Source organism: Poecilia latipinna, unplaced genomic scaffold (genome assembly GCF_001443285.1).
Source record: "Poecilia latipinna isolate Pla-1442-1.1 unplaced genomic scaffold, P_latipinna-1.0 Scaffold494, whole genome shotgun sequence".
Lineage (NCBI taxonomy): Eukaryota > Metazoa > Chordata > Actinopteri > Cyprinodontiformes > Poeciliidae > Poecilia > Poecilia latipinna.
In genome coordinates this window covers 281,544-300,074 of record NW_015113110.1, presented here as the reverse complement: position 1 = coordinate 300,074, position 18,531 = coordinate 281,544, and the positions used below count along the sequence as shown (strand labels likewise).

At 38.8% G+C, this 18,531-nt stretch overlaps 1 protein-coding gene across 1 annotated transcript in view; it reads right to left on the bottom strand.

Moving 5' to 3' along the window:
* Positions 1-2,221: 2,221 nt before the first annotated feature.
* The window catches only part of cand2 (cullin-associated and neddylation-dissociated 2 (putative)), a 21,413-nt gene continuing 5,103 nt past the window's right edge, over positions 2,222-18,531 (bottom strand). The window contains exons 5-24 of the mRNA XM_015040079.1: positions 17,471-17,528; positions 15,473-15,671; positions 14,655-14,760; positions 13,251-13,390; positions 12,643-12,953; positions 12,221-12,362; positions 11,900-12,018; positions 11,545-11,700; positions 10,765-10,986; positions 10,468-10,674; positions 9,305-9,492; positions 7,007-7,166; positions 6,597-6,737; positions 6,169-6,308; positions 5,895-6,070; positions 4,778-4,873; positions 3,274-3,443; positions 3,036-3,200; positions 2,775-2,882; positions 2,222-2,645 (exon numbers count right to left, since the gene is read on the bottom strand). Of these exons, the coding sequence (XP_014895565.1) occupies positions 2,415-2,645; positions 2,775-2,882; positions 3,036-3,200; positions 3,274-3,443; positions 4,778-4,873; positions 5,895-6,070; positions 6,169-6,308; positions 6,597-6,737; positions 7,007-7,166; positions 9,305-9,492; positions 10,468-10,674; positions 10,765-10,986; positions 11,545-11,700; positions 11,900-12,018; positions 12,221-12,362; positions 12,643-12,953; positions 13,251-13,390; positions 14,655-14,760; positions 15,473-15,671; positions 17,471-17,528 (3,235 nt within the window). The 3' untranslated portion in view covers positions 2,222-2,414. The remainder of the gene's footprint in view (positions 2,646-2,774; positions 2,883-3,035; positions 3,201-3,273; positions 3,444-4,777; positions 4,874-5,894; positions 6,071-6,168; positions 6,309-6,596; positions 6,738-7,006; positions 7,167-9,304; positions 9,493-10,467; positions 10,675-10,764; positions 10,987-11,544; positions 11,701-11,899; positions 12,019-12,220; positions 12,363-12,642; positions 12,954-13,250; positions 13,391-14,654; positions 14,761-15,472; positions 15,672-17,470; positions 17,529-18,531) is intronic.

Genomic DNA, 18,531 nt, shown 5'->3' with positions numbered 1-18,531 from the left:
TGTGGTGTGTGTGCATGCGTGCGTGTGTGTATACAGGTCCTTCTCCAAAAATTTGCATATTGTGATACATTTCTTTATTTTCCATAATGTAATGATAAAAATTAAACTGTCATATATTTTAGATTCATTGCACACCAACTGAAACATTTCAGGTCATTTGTTGTTTTAATACTGATGATTTTGGCATACAGCTCATGAAAACCTCAAATCCCTGTCTCAAAATATTAGCATATCATGAAAAGGTTCAAGCAAATCTTGAACATCAGTTGGAATGTTCCTGGCCTATTTTAGAGTTAATACGAGCAAAAAACTAAAGCAAAAATGTTGAGTATTTAATTAGAAATGTTGAGTATTTAATTAGAAAAACCATTAATTAATCATTAATTAATCATTAATGATTCAGATGATTAATCAATTAATCATCTGAATCAACACCTGCAAAAGATTCCTGAGGCTTTTAAAAACTCCCAGCCTGGTTCATTACTCAAAACTGCAACCATGGGTAAGACTGCCGACCTGACTGCTGTCCTGAAGGTCATCATTGACACCCTCAAGCAAGAGGGTGAGACACAGAAAGACATTTCTGAACAAATAGGCTGTTCGCAGCATGTTGTACCAAGGCACCTCAGTGGGAAGTCTGTGGGAAGGAAAAAGTGTGACAGAAAACTCTGCACAATGAGAGTAGGTGACCGGACTCTGAGGAAGATTGTGTAAAAGTGCCGATTCCAGATCTTGGGGGACCTGCGGAAGCAGTGGACTGAGTCTGGAGTAGAATCATCCAGAGCCACCGTGCAAAGGCGTGTGCAGGAAATTCGCTACATAATCGGCGCGCCGCCCCCTCCAGACGGGGTTTTGACGCCCCCTCTGGTGCTGCGCCCCTATGCGTTGCATGTGCTGCCTACCCACTTTTTGCACCACTGTCTCAGTGTCCTGGCGGCGTTCAGTTTGTCTCCTAATGCCGAGATCGACTCAAAACCTTCTGCGATCGACATATTGCACCGCTGCTCTAGCATAGCGCAAACAGTTCAGAAACAATATGAAATGGGAAAAAAGCGATTTATTAACTGATTAAGTCGTGTTTTAGATTGTTCTTAAAAAACTAATCAGTAACGACTGATTAGTGGATGCAGCAGGGCTGCACAGTGAACCCAATGATTCTTTACAGCAGACAGCCGCTCCTCTCTCTTGCAGGTACTGTGAACCCCCGCTAAATCTTTTAGGGGTACGCAGTACCCTGCCGTACCCCCTTACTTTCACCCCTGCTCTTATGTACACTGAACAGTTATACTTTAATTTAATAAAAACTGATTACATGATTACAGGAAAGATGATACTGGGTGTGTTAGGGCATCAGATTCATTTGCTCCCTTCTCCTCCTCAGTGCGTTTTCCTTTTTCCTTCTGTGGTGTGAGGAGGCATCACCAGTCCACTCTTCATGCTGACGAGAATCACCTGTAGCCTATCAAATGTCATCAAGCTCCAGCTTATAAGGCTGGTTCCCCCCCATTCATATCTCACCAGTTTGTCTAACAGTTTTACACCGGCCACCAGATAGAAGTAAAACTCAAGTCTAGTATTTGTCAGGTTTGCAAGATCAGCTAACTTTGTCATCTCAGGAATCTTGCTCTGCTTCAAGTATACTAATAGATTCTATAATCCACTACTGCAGTTTCTGCCTCCATACAGAAAATGAAGACTGGTACTGTTATCATTCCAAACCTTCACATATCTTCCTGCCTTTCATAAAAGGGTGGAAACTACTGGAGTAAAAAATACATGATCCTTACAGATTTTGCATTTTTGCTCACAAGATAAGGTCCGGGGACCATTCAAACACAAGTATTCCTGGCCCTAATTTATTAAATGCTTGCAGCACATCTATCCACATAGTGACACTCAAATCAACCCTCCATGACTGGCAAGACCAAAGAACTGTAAAAGAATGCCAGGATAAATATGGCATCACCACAAGGCTGGATTTAAGAAAACTACTTTTGTCTTGGCACCTTTCTAATTGCAACTTTTTAAATAAAAATCAAACTTTTCTGAAGCCGTGGTGCATCTACAAACACGTTCAAGAGAACATGAACAAAGAGTTTCATTTGTTTCAATGACAATGCAGCATTCTCTCCAGGTCATAAAGAGCTCAAACTGGCTGTCTAATAAAAAATTATATTCTTTATAAGATGTTTGTGGAAAAAGCACTATTTTCAGAATAATATATTTCAAAATTTATTCAGCCCACATTGACAGGTTATAATTAATAAGATCCAACAAGGCAGAAAAAAAATTCACACAGTAAACAAAGCATCAAACGTTAGATCAAACATTGGCCTGAAGCTCTAAAAATACAAAAAAAAAAAAAAAAACCCTGGAAAACCAACATTTTCTCTTCTAAGCCACTTAAGGAGAGCTTAGCTCATATCCATGCTCTCTGTGGGGCCTAAGCCTCCTGCCTCCCCTCCCTGGACACTCTGGTAGATGGACGCCATGTCGGCGTTGGATCTAATCTGGTTGGCGAATTCAGTCATGCTGGGACTTCTCTCCACCTCCGGCACAGCCAGCAGGGCGGCGACAGCGCGCATGGCTGAGCGCCGCAGTTCCTCCTGCTTCTCAAACTCCTGTTTTACAGAACCGGCCTTTACCTGTAGATTGTAGAAGATGCCACAGAGTGTGACTCGTGTTGTTTTGGTGAGCATTCTGGTTAAGCTTCAGGTCAACAAATTGGGTCAAATGCCTCATATTTCAGTAATAATTTCAAAGTATTTCAATACTTTGGTGGTGCAGGTGGCTTTAAGAGGTTCCACCAGTCGGTCTAGTCTTTGGAGAACAGCAGCAGGACACAAAGAAACCAGTCTGGCCAACATCAAAAAGGTCAACATCTACAGCCCAGAATAAACAGAAGTGATAGAAAAACAGGCAGTTTGTTCTTTAACAGTCCAGGAAGCTGAATTGCTGTTTTCTTACATTCCATGGAGCAAGCTTGACATTTATTTGATGCAATTATTTCATTTTCAAATAATATTCCTGCTCACCTTGATATCATAGTGGTCTTTGAGTCCTTCCTCCACATGATCCAGAAACTGCAGGACATCCAGCCCCTCTAGGCAGCTGTCCAGCAGAGTGTACATACACTCAAATGCTGCTTTACGCACATCCAAACCATCATCCACCGTGTGTTTGAAGGGTCCCATCTCCACCTGCAGCACACATGCAAAGCATTACATTTGCACAGACTGTCATTACTTGCAGAGTCTCCATCAGCCAACACACCTCCCTGATGAGGTCCTTCCTGATCTGGGTTTCCTTGTAAAGGTGAGGCAGGATTGTTCCCAGCAGACCTTTGATGAGAGATGGTTTGTTATGAGTAGCAGAGTTAAACATCACCAAGGCGACACGGCGCACGTTGATGTCACTGTCCTGCAGAGTCTTCAGAAAGTCACCTGTCGGAGTAAAAGAGAAAATTTTTGTATCACCATTAACAAAGTTTGAAAACTTCAACGGATATGAAAAAAAAAAGCCGCTAATATACTAAAGAATGCTAAAAATGGTTTTGGATTTCAAATTTTAAATCTATTTTTCTACACTCTTCTTGTCACAGTAGATCCACAAACATAATTGTGTCTCATTAGAAATTCATGGGACAGGCCCAAAAATTGTATTGCATATTGCAAAGTAGAAGGAAAACAGCATGTAGTTTTAAAAGTTTGTGAAAAGAAAGAAAAAAAATCTATACACACATTTGTATCCATCCAACTTGGCCTAAAGGTAATGAAGCGCCACTCACTACCTTTAGAAGTTACAAAATTAGTACATAAATGCAGCTGTTCCCTCCTCGCCTTTTAAGGTTTGGTAAAGAACATAAGTAAAGATCAAAATGCATCAGACAAGTCAGAGCCACTATTAGTCACACACTAAATATGATCTTTGTGATAGAGTGGCAGGAAGGAAGTCGCTGTTTAAAAAATCTATAAGAATTTCCTGCTGAAGTATATCAATAGTATCAAAAGGGAAACATTAAATAAGGATCTTATTGGCATTCATGCAAAATGCTTCATGTGGGTCGAAATGAAGACATTAACTGTCATTCTAATCACAACAACCTCACCAGGAAACATGGTGTTGGCGGCATAATGCTGTTGTAATTTTTCCTACTTAATAAAATCCACAACTTTGTATTGGTATTTTGCGTGAAAGCTAGGTTAATACACTGATGTTTGTAATTACAACATAACAAATGTAAAAAAAAATGTTGAAGGATTATAAATATTTTTTGCACGGTATGATGTTTTCAGAATGCTAATACGGACACATCATGGTAGCTGAGTTCACCACTGAACTAACTGAAATATTTAGTTGGAAAATCATCTGCGAATTAAAACAAATTGTGCTTGAAGCTTATGGGTTGTGACAACAGATGACTACCTCAGTAGCCTGAGGCTTCAGTAAGCATAGACTCATCACAGCTGAAGCGCTGAGGCAGAAATCATCAGAACGAGTCCAAAACAGCAGGTTTCTTTGTGCCCATCAGGCCTGTTTAATGTACCCTATCCAAGTTTGACTACTTCTGAATCAGATACTCACACTAAGCCTGCATAAAGTTATATCACCAGAAACTATGACTCATCATAACCGAGGCTGTTCTGAGTGGCAACACGGTGCACTGAATTTGACAAACGTTTTTATGTGCAATCATATGGCCGGTAAAACATTGTTGTAGAATTTATATTAAAAAGTGAACAAAGAGTAAAGATTTACTGCTAAAGCTGTGTTTTACCAATGCTGTCTTTCAGCAGTGAGTCTATGGGAGCTGGATGGTCAACGATGGTGAACTTTACAGCTGTCACCACCGTGCTGCGAGTCAGAGGAGAACCTGTAAGGCAACAAGCATGAGCAGAGAGTTAAAACTAGACTCTGTTTCATGAGGTGGGTCAAGTTCTACAAGTTACCAAAAATAATTCTACAAATGAGATATTTAAAGTAATCCATTTTTAACATTACACCCCTGGGATCTGAACTAAAATAACTGAGGTTAAACTCTGTGGTTTTGCTGATATGAGCACAGAAACATTTCAGGAAAAAGAGAAATGTGTGTCCCAGTTGCCATGGACATTGCAGAGAGACAAAATGAAGCTGGTTGGGTTTTACTCAGGAAACAGTAAATGACTGTTTCCTGAGCATGATTAAACTTTGTTTTTATTGTACCTAAATTCCATGAAACTCTGTGTTTCTCCGTTGGCCATGTGCAATGTGCTTTGATTATGTTTTATTAATAAGTGATACCAAAATGGTTATGTTTTATTTGTAAAGAGATTTTGCTCTGGTTTTAACTGTGGAAGAAAGCATTATAATCTTTATTATTCAGCCAGGATAGATTGACGTGATATGTTTCTTGATAAGAGTTTCATTAGAGCAGCTATTAAAGAACAAAAACACCACTTCAGATTCTTGAAAACTGATAATTTCATCCTCCTTATCTTCTTGCACTATAAATGCGTAGAGCTCTTTATGCTTCGCAGTGCTAGCATTTCCATTAGAAATGTGAGAAAAACTTTGATACTTTGCTAATGTCAAAAAAAACAACTTCACAATTGCATTGTTTCCATAAAATAAGAGAAATAACACAAGTTGTTTATCACATGACTTGTGTGATGCTAAAAAAGTGTTTGATTTACAGTTTTGTGAAACAAACCAACATCAGTAGATATGAAAAAACACGTCATCCTGGCAGTAAAACTTTTTATCAAAAAACTTTGTAATTGGCATGTTCCCATTAAGCTCATTTATTTTCAAAATGTCATGTGGTAAGTGGAAATGTGAGGTATCTAAATGTCTAAAAAGATCCAACATGATGAACAAAGGACAGAAAAAAAAGAACTTAGCCCCCACCATACCAGCTTTAAGTTGTTGTTTTAGTCTGGGCAGAAGTTGTGCAGGGTTGACTAAGGTCAGTTTTCCCAAACATTCAGCCACTAGGTTCCTGGTCCCCTCCTCCTGACTCTCACAGTGCTGAAACAGCAAAGCCCAGATCGACTCCACATGAGGTGAGAGACTGGAGGCTGGACATGCGCTGAGCAGAGAAAGAGAAAAAGCTTCAGCGGAGATACCATGAAGGCCTCAAGAAACAAAACTTGCTTAGCTTATAAAACCTTTGATATAAACACTGACCTGATGACCTCTTTGAGGGAGTGAAGCAGCAGGTATTGTCTTCGTGGTTGAGCTGAGATCTCCTTCAGCATGAAGGGCAGAAACTCATTTAGGCTGCCGACCGCCATGCCTCCTAAAGCGCAGGACGCCGCTGTTTTTATCTGGGAACGCAGAAGGGATGATGCCTCAATGCTTGTGAAGATAATTTGTGTTGGCATATTTTTACAACAACAAGCTGTGGCTTTAAGAAGAAACAGAGATGAAGTTGCTCCAGGGGATCGTTTTTTTTATTTTTTATTTTTTATTCAGTGTTTTCACTGAATATGTGAAAACCTCAATCCAATGACTGTGAAATGAGTGTGAAATTTTTCTTTGTTTTTCCTGTCCTTTTGTTTTATGCCGGTTTGGAAGAGCTATCAAGCTCAGCTTTTTTATCATCTGTGTCCTACCTCCTCGTTGGTTGAGGAGAAGGCCTCCAAGATGACTCCCTGAACCTCCTTACTCCCTCCCAGACTGCCGCTCCTCCCCACCTCCCCCAGACACAACAGCGACAGGACCTGAGCCGACTCTGGGGAACTGGAGTTCTTCACCTTAGGGAAGAGAGAAGTGAGCTTTTATAAGACAAACACTCAGGATGACATCGTTAAGCATCAGTGGTACTGTGTTTCACAAAAATAATAAGAAAGGGGGAGTGTTAATACTGTAGGAGGTATTAGTAAGAGATCCATTTTTATTTGACACATAACAACCACAAACGTCTGAGGATTTCACTGGGATTTTATGAGACGGACTAAAACAAACAGTATCTAATACCTTGAGAAAAACTCTTCCTATATAGTTGAAAAGAAGAGTCACACACCTGCTGTATGAGGCTGGCCACAGTGCCAGGCGTCTCTTTTGGAGAAGCAGAGGACAGAGCAGCCACACAGCGAGCCACGGAGTGGTAGGACTGTCTGTGCAGGTCGTCCGCAGAGGACTTGGTGCTTTGAAATGGCTCCATAAGAGACTTCAGCAACTGACTGAAGAAGAGAGGAAAATATGGAAGTAAAAAGAAGGAAAAAAAAGTATGATGCCTGTACTTATGTACAGGTGTTGATACATCACAAATCACTGCAAAGTGCAACAACACTGCTAAATGAAACGTAATCTATGTTGTGTGGTATTAACAGTCATTGTAAAAAGTAGACACTTTTGCAGTTTTATGGTTTTATTTCTTGGGGCACAACAAAAATGATTGGGTCTTTCACAGACTCTAAAATGACGTAAATCTGACTTCAAATACACAAAAAAATATGAGTTCAAACCACAGGATGCCCTTTGTAATGAACAGGAACCTGAGGGGATTTAGGTTCTGATCATCAACACCTCAAAAAAGCAGCAGTTTTGGGAGATCAATGGCCTGAAGCACATTGTGCATACCAACAGAACTGCGAGACAGGAAAACTTCAGCAATGTCGAGAAGTTACAGCTGATTCCCATCAATCTGGGAAGGGTTAAACTGATTTTCCATCATTTAACATAAAAGTCTCCCCAAGAGTGGTCATCTTAGCAAATTCACCTTAAGTTTATCCTGTTGAGTTAACAAATAAACCCAAAAGCAAAAGCGCAAGACTCAACAGGCCAAAATAATATAAAATTTTAAAGTTTATTACACTACAAACATGAAAAAGGGTAAACATATGTGTGTTCAGGTTGAATAAAAAAGTGTTTTTGTTTTCAAAACAGACTTCAACTTTAGTTTGCAAAGTTGCATCTGAAAGAATCCCAAGATTACTAGAACAGTGTTCTTTAGACAGATCAGACCAAAGCAGAGATCCTCGTCCATAATGAACAGCTGCATGGTGCATGAAGAGCCTGCACAGCATCTCAGCACCACAACCACATCAAGCATGGTGTTTGTGGGTGATGGTTGATGATGTTTTGCAGGGGTAGGAAGTGGGTAATTTTGCAGTCACCGAGTCAATCGTACGGAAAAGCTTTAAAGTGGGCATTCTTACTTTTCAATGTGAGTGTATTTAATTTAGATGTTAATGTCAGAGTGCTTTCATCATAGTCTAAAGCAATGCATATTTTGATCATAGAGTTGGTTACATATATTTCAGAAGTATGGAAATCTGGATTCAAAATTCCTCAACCTGGCCCTCTTCTTGCATCTTGTCACTGCGGATGAGAACATTTTTATCTTTTTATCTGGAGTAGGTTGATGTCATTTGGAGGAAATAAGTTCCACCTTTTTGTGTTGCACAAACGGAGACTGTTGCTGTCCTGTCATAACAGAGCCACTGATTAACACACAAGTTTTATAGAAGTCTTCAGAGCCTAATTGCATCTGACATGCCATCCTTATGTCACTGAAAATGTCCCCCAAAAAGAAGCTGGAACCCTCCGACCAGCAGATCGGTTTTCCTTGCCACCACATGAGGCCAACAATTGAGGTAAGTTTAAGTGTAGGATATTTTATAGTCAGGTCATTTATCAGTTTTGGCACTGGTTAATGTTCTCCATACGTCAGCTTGGGACAGCCTTAATTTTGACAAAGTTCCTGGAGAGCCACAGAAGGCATTACACGTCAGTTTTACCAGACTCAGTATTACTGCCTGTGATTAGCGAAGTGATCCTTATCAGCATCATTTGTGGAGTTCCCCTTGAAAACAGTAATCACATCATTATTGATTTCGTAGAATAACAAAGCGGGCCTGACTCAGTTGTGACTCAAGAGTGATGTCCACACACTGGAGACATGATTTAATCTGGACCGGTGACGTGAGGGGAGCCCTGATCAAGTTTCACTGTTTTTATTTTCTGTAATAAAATATAATAGCTTCTAATCAGCAAAGGAGACTTTGACATTGTAAGTTTTGGAAGGTTTTCTCATACCCTGATGAAATAACAGCTGTTTACAAGCCTGAGGGAAACACCAAATTTTGGCATGATTGTAATTTTATAGAGCTGGCGAAAAGATACATCCATTTGCAACGTCAGCTCTAAAATTACCTGATTCCTATCTGCAATTTTTAACCTTTGTTGGTCAACAATTCATTGGTCGCAAACTATTAGCAGTTATTGGTCTTGAATGACTTTCCCATCAATCTGTGTTGACCCAAGTACGACACTCTTAGTTTTCTAGATGTTGGGACAGTTGAGCTCACCAGCTTACCTGTAGCCCAGGTTTGTAGCCTTGCTCACCACCAGGGCTTGGAGGAAGTCCAGTATAGCCAGAAGTGCTCCACCCTGCAGCAGCGGGGAGTGGATGAGCTTAAAGACTCCAGACAGCACAGATGAGCTGATTTTAGCCAGAGAGGAGGGGCAGGCTTTGGCCATGCAAGTTAACAAGGTAATGGACACCTAAACAGAGGAAAGGATAAAGTATATAAAGCATTTTAACAGCAAAAAACAGCTCCAGAAGTTTGGCTCACATAAAGTCATGCTTTATGGTTCAAATCCTGATTTTATTTTCTGTAGTTGGCAGCAGGTTTAGCACAGTGAAAATTAACTAGGAAGGCAACGACTCTCCACTATCATCATGGTGTCACCGAGATGCAGAGTCATAAATTAAAATTAGTTTTATAGTTGATATAAACTATAAATAGTTTATAACTATTATAACCATAAATATAGTTGATAAAAATGTATGCAGTTTAAATAAAACAATCAAATGTCCCTACATGCTGAACTAACTGCTTCCCAAGTTTCTAATTAAGAAATAAAAGATTGGGATGTCGCGATCGGACATTAATATCAGAAATTAGTCCAATATCAGTCAAAACATGAGCATCGGATTATCCCAGCCTGCATCCATAATCTGAAATAAACACACCTATAAAAGCCCTATTCTCCAGCATTTAGTCCGCCTTACTACTTCCATCCAACAGAGCTTGTACTCTGTACTCAGGCCCACTGGTTAATAACAAAAGGGTCAGTTGTTCTCAAACCTATTGTTGACATTGACTATTGTTCTCTGTTTGAGTAATATCACTTGATCAAGCCTTTTCTAACATTTCACACTACAAAATAAGTAATAAAAGTATCTATGATTTGTGCTGATATATCGGGTCAACATCAATATCAAAAGTATCAATATTGACCCAAAATACCAAACACCAAAATAGCGATGCAGCTATTGTTGGATGCTCCAGGCCTGCAATGGGCAGAATAAAAGGTATTAAACAGGTGGCCATAATACTAAGTCTGATTGGTGTATTTTCACTGTGACAAATTCATCTAAAAAATATTTAGTGGTTTAAGTGATGCAGAGATTTTAGTGTTTTACAGACAGAAAAAAATATCTGGTTTTAGAAAAAGCATTGTCGGTGTGAGTACCTGTGATACATGCATGTCGCTCTCATCCACTAGAGGAGGAATCTCACTTAACACAGGCTCCAGAGCAGCTGGCTTGATGCTGGCGGCATGATGGGTAACCAGCGCTGTGAGACAGGCCAACGTGCTAAGCTTCAGAACTCGCTGGTTCTTCCGCAAGAAAGACCCCAACACCGACAAAGCCTCCGGCAAGATGGCTGTCATGTCAATCTGGAGGAGTGAGGAATGTTGCTTTCATATTTTAAAAGAAAGTCAGGTTTTATTTTTGTAAATTCATTAAGAAAAAGTTTCCTAGTGAACCTTTAGTGGAGATGCAGAGATGAGGGTGAGGGTCTTCACCGCTGTCAGTCTTGTTATCTCATTTTTCAACCTGTCCAAAAAGATCCCCAAGACTCCCTGCAGCTCCGTCCCCAGGTGGTCGCCAAGATGACACACCATGTGACCCATGCAGGAAATAGCTCTCTCCTTCACTTCCTGGTCAATGTCTGTTGCTTTGAGCCGCTTCATTGTCACTGAAAACACCTGCAGGAAAGAAGATTTAATAAAGAAAATGTGACAAAATAAAACACATCTGGAGCGAAACAACAGTTAATCCAAGGCAAATAAACAAAAAAACCAAAACAGGAACAAATAATAAATTAGAACAAAACAATGTAAACAACAACAGACGTATCCAGTGAAAGAAAATAATCAGTGAAATGGGACAAAGCCTGCAAGGATAAATGTTTCTTTGATATTCTGGAGGAAGCAGAAACCTAATTTCTACTCAACACAAATAACACAGATTTCCCAGCTTATTTATATAAGCATTTTGGATTCCCCTGTGTTTAAAGGTAAAACACAGAAGCATTGCAGATTCCTACAAGCAGGATAAGCAAAGGATGTTTGGATGTTTGCTGCACATAAATCAAATTCTTTTTTATATCTTAAGTAGTATATCTTTAAAGTAGACCCACTTTGTTGACTAAACAGTTTTTTGGTAAACTGAAGCTGGTTTTCCTCTCCTAAAACAACAAAAAAATAATAATTCCAACCCCAACAATGTAGACTGAATACAACATTTAAAAGAATAGGATATACCTTCTGAATGAAAGGCTTTGGGTCAAAACCTGAGGATGTGGTCGTCTGTCCCTGTGGCCTCATCACTTTGATTAACTGCTGAGTGACCAGCAGCGCCTCCGAGGTGATCTTATAGAAAGTGTCCTCAACGCATGTTAGGACGGCAGGCAGCAGCATCTGCAGGAGCGACAGAGAGGACAACTATGAAGACGTTGAGACGCCCAGACACCCGTTAATGGTTCAGGGTGTGATTTTCAAGACAACATTGAGATAACTGAGATTGTTCTGACCAAACTTTACCACTTCCCACAAAATGCATGTTCATTGTTTTGGTTTAAAGTCTTCAGAGCAAAGAATTAGAGGAGATTTGAACAACCTGCATGTGTGGCTGAAAGGCTTGGGGATGGTGGGAGATGAGAAGAACGTGGAAGAACGAAAGAGCATCAATCCTCATGGTGGAGGAGGTGGATTTATCAGTCAGAGAAAAGACAATGCCTGGAAGAAGAGGAGGAAAAACAAAAAAAAAGGGATTAAGAAAAAAGAAAGCAAAGGAAAGAGAAAGTAAGCTAAAGGAAACAACAAAGAGATAGTTTCAGTGTGAAAAACTGAAAATGAAAAAAAAAGCTGACCTTGAATAAATTTGAGATTTATACCACATTAATAAAGATAATGGGTCAATATCACAATGTATGTGTACCAGGCATAAGGACAGGTATATGCTCTTCCAAGGCTCCAGGTACTGTGTAGGCCACCTCTGTCAGAAGACAGAAGCAGCCCTGCCGAGATTTAAGACTCTTCTCCTTTAACTGTTTATGGAGAGCCTTCACAATCACCGGCACCTGAACGGAGATGAAATCACACATTAAACATGGATATCTCAAAACAGGACCCCATTTGCAAGACATGGGTTTCCTTTCTTGACAAAAAGTGTAAAATGTTTTTTTGTTTCTAAAATACAGCACTTGTTGACCTCATTTAGTGGCACCCCTGGTAAGGATGTGCAGTCACATAACATATGGTGATTTTAATTTTAACAATGTTTCACGCAATAATAAATGACTCAGTTTTAGAGATTAAATTTTTCTTCTGGCCTCAGGTATTAACATCCGTTTTCAGCACCTCTTTTTTCAGCAAAGCGACCGCTGGTTCTTCCTCCCGGCTCGTTCCTGGCTCTGAACTGGCTGCAATGAGGCTGTGATGACTTGAACCGCCTCGTGTTTGCCTCAGGAGAGTGGAAAAAGCAGCAAAAACGTCAGCCTTCACGTTCTCCTCGCGCTCCTTGAATCGGGCCAGCAGAGCCGGGCAGATGGAGGAGTAGAAGGAGAGGAGAAGGTCTCTCCTCGTGCTGATCAACGCCTCCAGGCACTTGATGGCGGAGCGGCGAACCTTCCAGCTCATGTCGTCGTCATCACTGTACTCATCATCTGATTCTGTGAGAAGTTAAAACATGATACTTCTTCAGAGTATCTTCAAGATTTATTGGAATTTATTTCTAATATGATGTTTTGACACTGGTTAAGCAGAGAACTGGGGTTTTGGACATTTGATTAAAACCCAGATTTTTCTCCTTTTTGAAGACCCAGGTCAGAATATTCATGTTTTTAATTATGACAAAAGAAACAGAATTCATTAATTTATGTTGGTGAATATCAGATTTTGATATATATTTTTTTTAAATCTTACTGTTTTGCTCAAGGAAAACAGCAGATAAAAACCTGACAACAAACCTTCATCAGCTCCATCCTCTATGTCCATGCTGTCTTCATCTTCCTCGTTGTCATCATAGTTGTAGTTAGGGTCAAAGGTCATGAACTTCAGACAGAGCTTGGTCACTGTGGCAACATGAGGTGACATTTCCTTTGGACATCTAGTGAACAAACACAATGTGAGTACTAGACAAAAATACATATGTTCTCAAAAAAGGGAAGCAAATTAGGATTGTTTGCATCTTTATCAAGAGGTTTATTTAAAGATTAGGCCTTCTTGGCTAAATTTATACATTTCAGTTTCCAGTTATGTCCTGTAAATCCCAGTAAACAGTGTTATTTGTTCCTTATTCTGTTTTATTTGAATTTATTACAGCTCAACTCTCAAAGCACAATCTTTTCAAAGAAAAAAATAGCACGTTTATTGAATATAACACGTTACCCTCAACACATCAACCCCACTGTAAAAGACGGTGGTGGTAGCATCATGTTCAAGCTGAACAGAGGTAATAGGAGGAAAGATGTCGCCAAAAACAGAGCAACCCTGCAAGAAAACGTGTTGGTGATATCATGATTCATATTCAATAAATTTCAATAAATTCCGTATTTTCCAGACTATAGGGTGCACCTCACTATAAACCGCACCCACAAAGTAAAAAAATAAATAAATAAATAAAGAAAACTGGAAACGTTGAAGAAAAATCCACAGAAAAGCCGCACCAGGCTATAAGCCGCATGTTCAAAGCATGGGAAAAATGTAGTGGCTTATAGTCCGAAAAATACAAAATAAAAATGTTTAAATAATTGTCATCTATTTGAACTGTGTTGTATTTAAGCACGCAACTATTTATTAAATGAGGGGAATGAACAAATGCACAGAGGATATTTTTCCGGAACATCTGTCCGAATAACACCTGTTTACAGATATCACAGTGTTTGACAGTTAGCTGTAATTAAAACGGAAGGATAAGGCAAACAAAAAATGCAAACTCAAACAATTCAATGTAAATAAGTGAATGAAAGATGTTCAATAAAATTCATGTGATTGTTGTAAAGAACTTTTACCAACAAACACCTAAAACTGTGACCCAACAAAAAGCGGTTTTTGATCAGAGCCAAAGAATGCATCTTCTTCTAAACAGGTGATCAGCTTACTTTTCTAACCTGTGGTGTACTGAGAAGCACACTTGTAGATAACATACAGGCTTCACATTATCTGCCAGTTTGTTTGTTTGTGACTCGGTGTGTAATTTATTCTGTTCGTGGTGAGATTGGCTAGATTTCCCCAGATAATTAACCTGCCCAGTGGTTTGGGGTTAGGCTGAGGTGAATGTCTGATGAGAAGCATTAATGAATGGAAAGGAAACGGGAGAAATTCAATATAATGTTTTCCTGAAGTGAAGGAAGCAACGTGTTTGTTTGTACTTTCGTATAAAGGCTTCAAAGGCTTGGAAGCAATACTCCCTCAGCTCATCGTCCTCCACACTGGTGAACTTCACCACCATTGGGATCAGTTTCTCTAAATGCTCTCCTGCAATAAAACAGGAAAGAAATCTAAAGTTACAATAAATTGTGACACATCACCTTAATTTAAACAGTTATACCAGTCTATAAAATGCTTGTTATGAAAATACAAACCTGTTACAGAAACCACGAAAGTTATGGTTGTCATGAGAACAAGTATAAGTTTTTACACCATAGAACTTTCATTGAACTTTCATTGCAACATTTTAGGGACGGTTTTTGACAATTAGCTATTTTTGAATAATAAAGGCTGTCAGAACTACAAATGATAAATTTATTTGTTTTGTGCAATAATGGCGTTATACCTGTCAGTGATATGGGCTTTAATTACCCATAAGTGTAAATGTGAATGGCTGAACACGCACAACCACTTCCTAGACAAGCTACTCTTTTGAATATTGGAAACAATGTCTACGCATCCATTTCAATGAATAAATGTGAAATAAACATTTTTTTTTTTTTAGTTTTGGATGACGTTGGGTTTAGAGAAAGAAGAAAACCAAAGAGGCAAGCACTCATTCAAAAGGACAAATATGTATTGTACGTCCAAGTCAAAAAAAAAAGAAAATTAGATGTCATCATTATTTCATTTCTATTAGATTTAATAGGAGCATACTGTTATAAATATGTTGTTAATAAATTTTAAACATCCTCATTATATGATATAAAATTTCATATGGAAAACTAATTGTACCCTGAGTAAAGAGAAAATTTCTCACCAACTCGATGGCCGCCTTGCCGACTAACAGTTGCCAAGCACTGGATGTATGTCCTCGTCAGTGATGTTTGCGGGTTCTTTGCCAGTTCTTTCAACAGGTGTTCAGTCAGCTGAGAGAAGAGGGCGGGGCTACAGCAGGCCACCAACTGGCCGAGAGCCAAGATGGAACGCTTCCTGACCGCCATTCTGGAGTTGGTAAGCTGGACGATGAAGGTAATGAACAAACAGCTGAACAGATGAAGATAAGTTGATTTCAAGATAAATCCTTCAAAATGGCTGTAAAGTAGTCTTCACAACCTCAGCAGCAAACAACCTTACTTGTGGCCCATATTATGAACTCTGTATTTCAGATATACATTTAGTGTACTGCAGTAAAAGCTAACTTTAAATAATAATAAAAAAAACAACAACAATTTGTTCAGTACCTGAGGTTGCAACATTAAATTCAGTGAACCTTCTCCCCTTAGCACTTGAGTTACATGTACTCCAAGACAAAAGTATAATACACCATCCACTGTGTTTCTGTAGACTTTAAAATAGTTCTGTTTAGACACAATATGCTAAAAACTACAATCTTATGCTAAGATAAAGACTATCTGATAGATTTTCAGTTTACAGTGTGGGTTGTTGTGAAAAGGCAGGCTGGAACTGGGGACTCTCTCCTGTTGCAAAAATGCTTCAAAGTTACTGAGATCTTTTTGTATGTACAAGTGATCTTGTGCAGACTCTTCTCTCAAAAGAAAGAGAAGTGGAGGAGTGTCATACGACTTATTTTTTTTTGTTTGTTTTAAATACAAAAAGGCACATACATTGTATTAATGCAACAAGAAGGTATTTGAAACTGAAAAAAGACATAAGTCAGAGTCCAGCTCTAACCTCAGAGCATACTTGATCTCTTACATTCTTTATTTGAACAGTATGTCCTTTAATGTTAACCTCTTCTGGTCTATTTCCCAGTTTCCAAATGCTCTGATGCACAGCATTTAATTAGTTCCATGATTTATATTTACTTTTTTTGTCCCTTTGTTGTACATCAGACATTTTGTTTTGCTTGTTTAAATTAAATCAGCAATACACTGCTGTGAACAAGATCAGCCCCTGCACAAATTTGCAAATTGTTTGCAGTCATGATGATATAATTGAGATTTTACAACATACACCAACACAAATTATTGAAGTGAGCTAAGACAAATGTAAAGATGTTCTTCAAGGCTTCAGTTTACTCTTTAAATACCATCTAGTCCACCCAACTGCTTTCAGAAGTGACATAATTAGTAAAAATAGATTCCTCCTGTATGCAATACATCCCAATATGAACATAGCTGTTTTGCAAAGGCTTCGACAGCATCATTATGACAAAGGAACACAGTAAAAAGGTCAGGATAAACATTTTCAGAGGTTTAAATAAAGACAAAAATATAAAACAATATCCCAAGTTTTGCATATCACACAGAGCGCTGTTTTATTCATGGTTTTCAAACAGAACAAATATGGAACAACGACAAGCCTACTAAAATGTCTGTAAACCAGAATGATACTTGAGTGCCAGTGTCCTGAATTGTAAAGACATTTTTCCACAAATCTAACCTATATGAAAGAATGGCATGAGGCACAGCAAAAATATATAGAAATTTGTTCTGGTCAAACAATAGCAAAGTTAACTTTTTGGCCTCTGTAGAAAATGCTACATGGGGAGAAAAAAAAAAAAAACTCTGCTCATTACCCGAAACACTGTCGAATACAGTCGTGGTATCAACATGCTTTTCTTCAGTAGGGACATGGACAATGACCAGGGTTGATGGAAAAAATGGCTTGAGCTAAATATAAAACAGTCCCTACAGAAAACTTGTTAAAGACTGCAGAATGGTCAATTACATAAAATTAATCATATTAATTATGCATGGATGTTTTGTGGTACTTTTTTTAAGAAGTTGTTTTTTTTTTGTTTTGTTTTTTTAAATAACACTCCAGTTAGAGTTTGTTTTCATCAGTTTGTTACCTCAGGCAGCAGGCTGGAGAGGAGAGAGCTGTGAAAACCAACCAGAGCGCCACCCAGCCTGCAGGGGAAAACAAAATACTTAAAATACACAACAAATGCTTAAAATGCTTGAGTTTATCTGTTTGTATCTGTGTCTGTCTGTTTCTGTTCTGATAGCATCAAATATGTCTAAGATGCAGACAAAGTGCTTCGCAGGTGTGTAGCTGCTAGTGCAATGACCTATAATTGAAGAATTACCCTAAAGCAGCTGTTTGCCCCGTACGTGGTCTGACTGATTAATGACATCTTGCCTCAACAGTTGCAACTACGCCTGTCGCGATAAACGATCAATCAATTAATCGGACGATAAATTAAATCTATCGACCACATTTTAATTATCGGCTTTATCGTCTCTTCCTGCCGTTTGTTTCTGTCTGTTGATGACACTGAATAAAAAAGGCTCAACTCCGGTGCTCTCCACTGACCCTCCCTTCCTCATTTTCTTAGTGTAATGTCCAGCGCACACTACACTAGTTGTGTACGAGTTGTGGCTGTTCTATTTTCTTAGAACGGCCAACGTTCTAAGAAAATAGGGGCAAAAAAACCTGTGTATGAACTATTGCATCAGGTAGTCGGATGTGCCCATCTTCTCTATTTAAATCTAGTGATTACTGAAGGGCAATATAGTATACAGACTTCATAATCTGTACTCTTTTGGTTGAATGCCGTATTTATTTTCACTTTGGCTTTATGTTGTTTAGTTTTTATTAAAGCACATTTTTTGTTAATGGAGACTGAGAATCCATTTTATTTTTGTTTTTGGTTGTTTTGTTTATTTACTTTATCAGTTCCAGTGTTATGTGTTCGTTTGAAAATAAAGTGTATCTATCTATGGCAGGAAATTGCATGCATTATTAGTCATTTCCATTAAATCAGCGTCAAAAGGTCTTGAAACAATATTATCGTTTATCGCAATAATTTTTTAGACAATTAATCGCTCAGCAAAATTTGTTATCGTGACAGGCCTAATGCTGCTGTCTTTAGGTATTGACATCATCTATGGCTTATAAAAAAATTGCTTT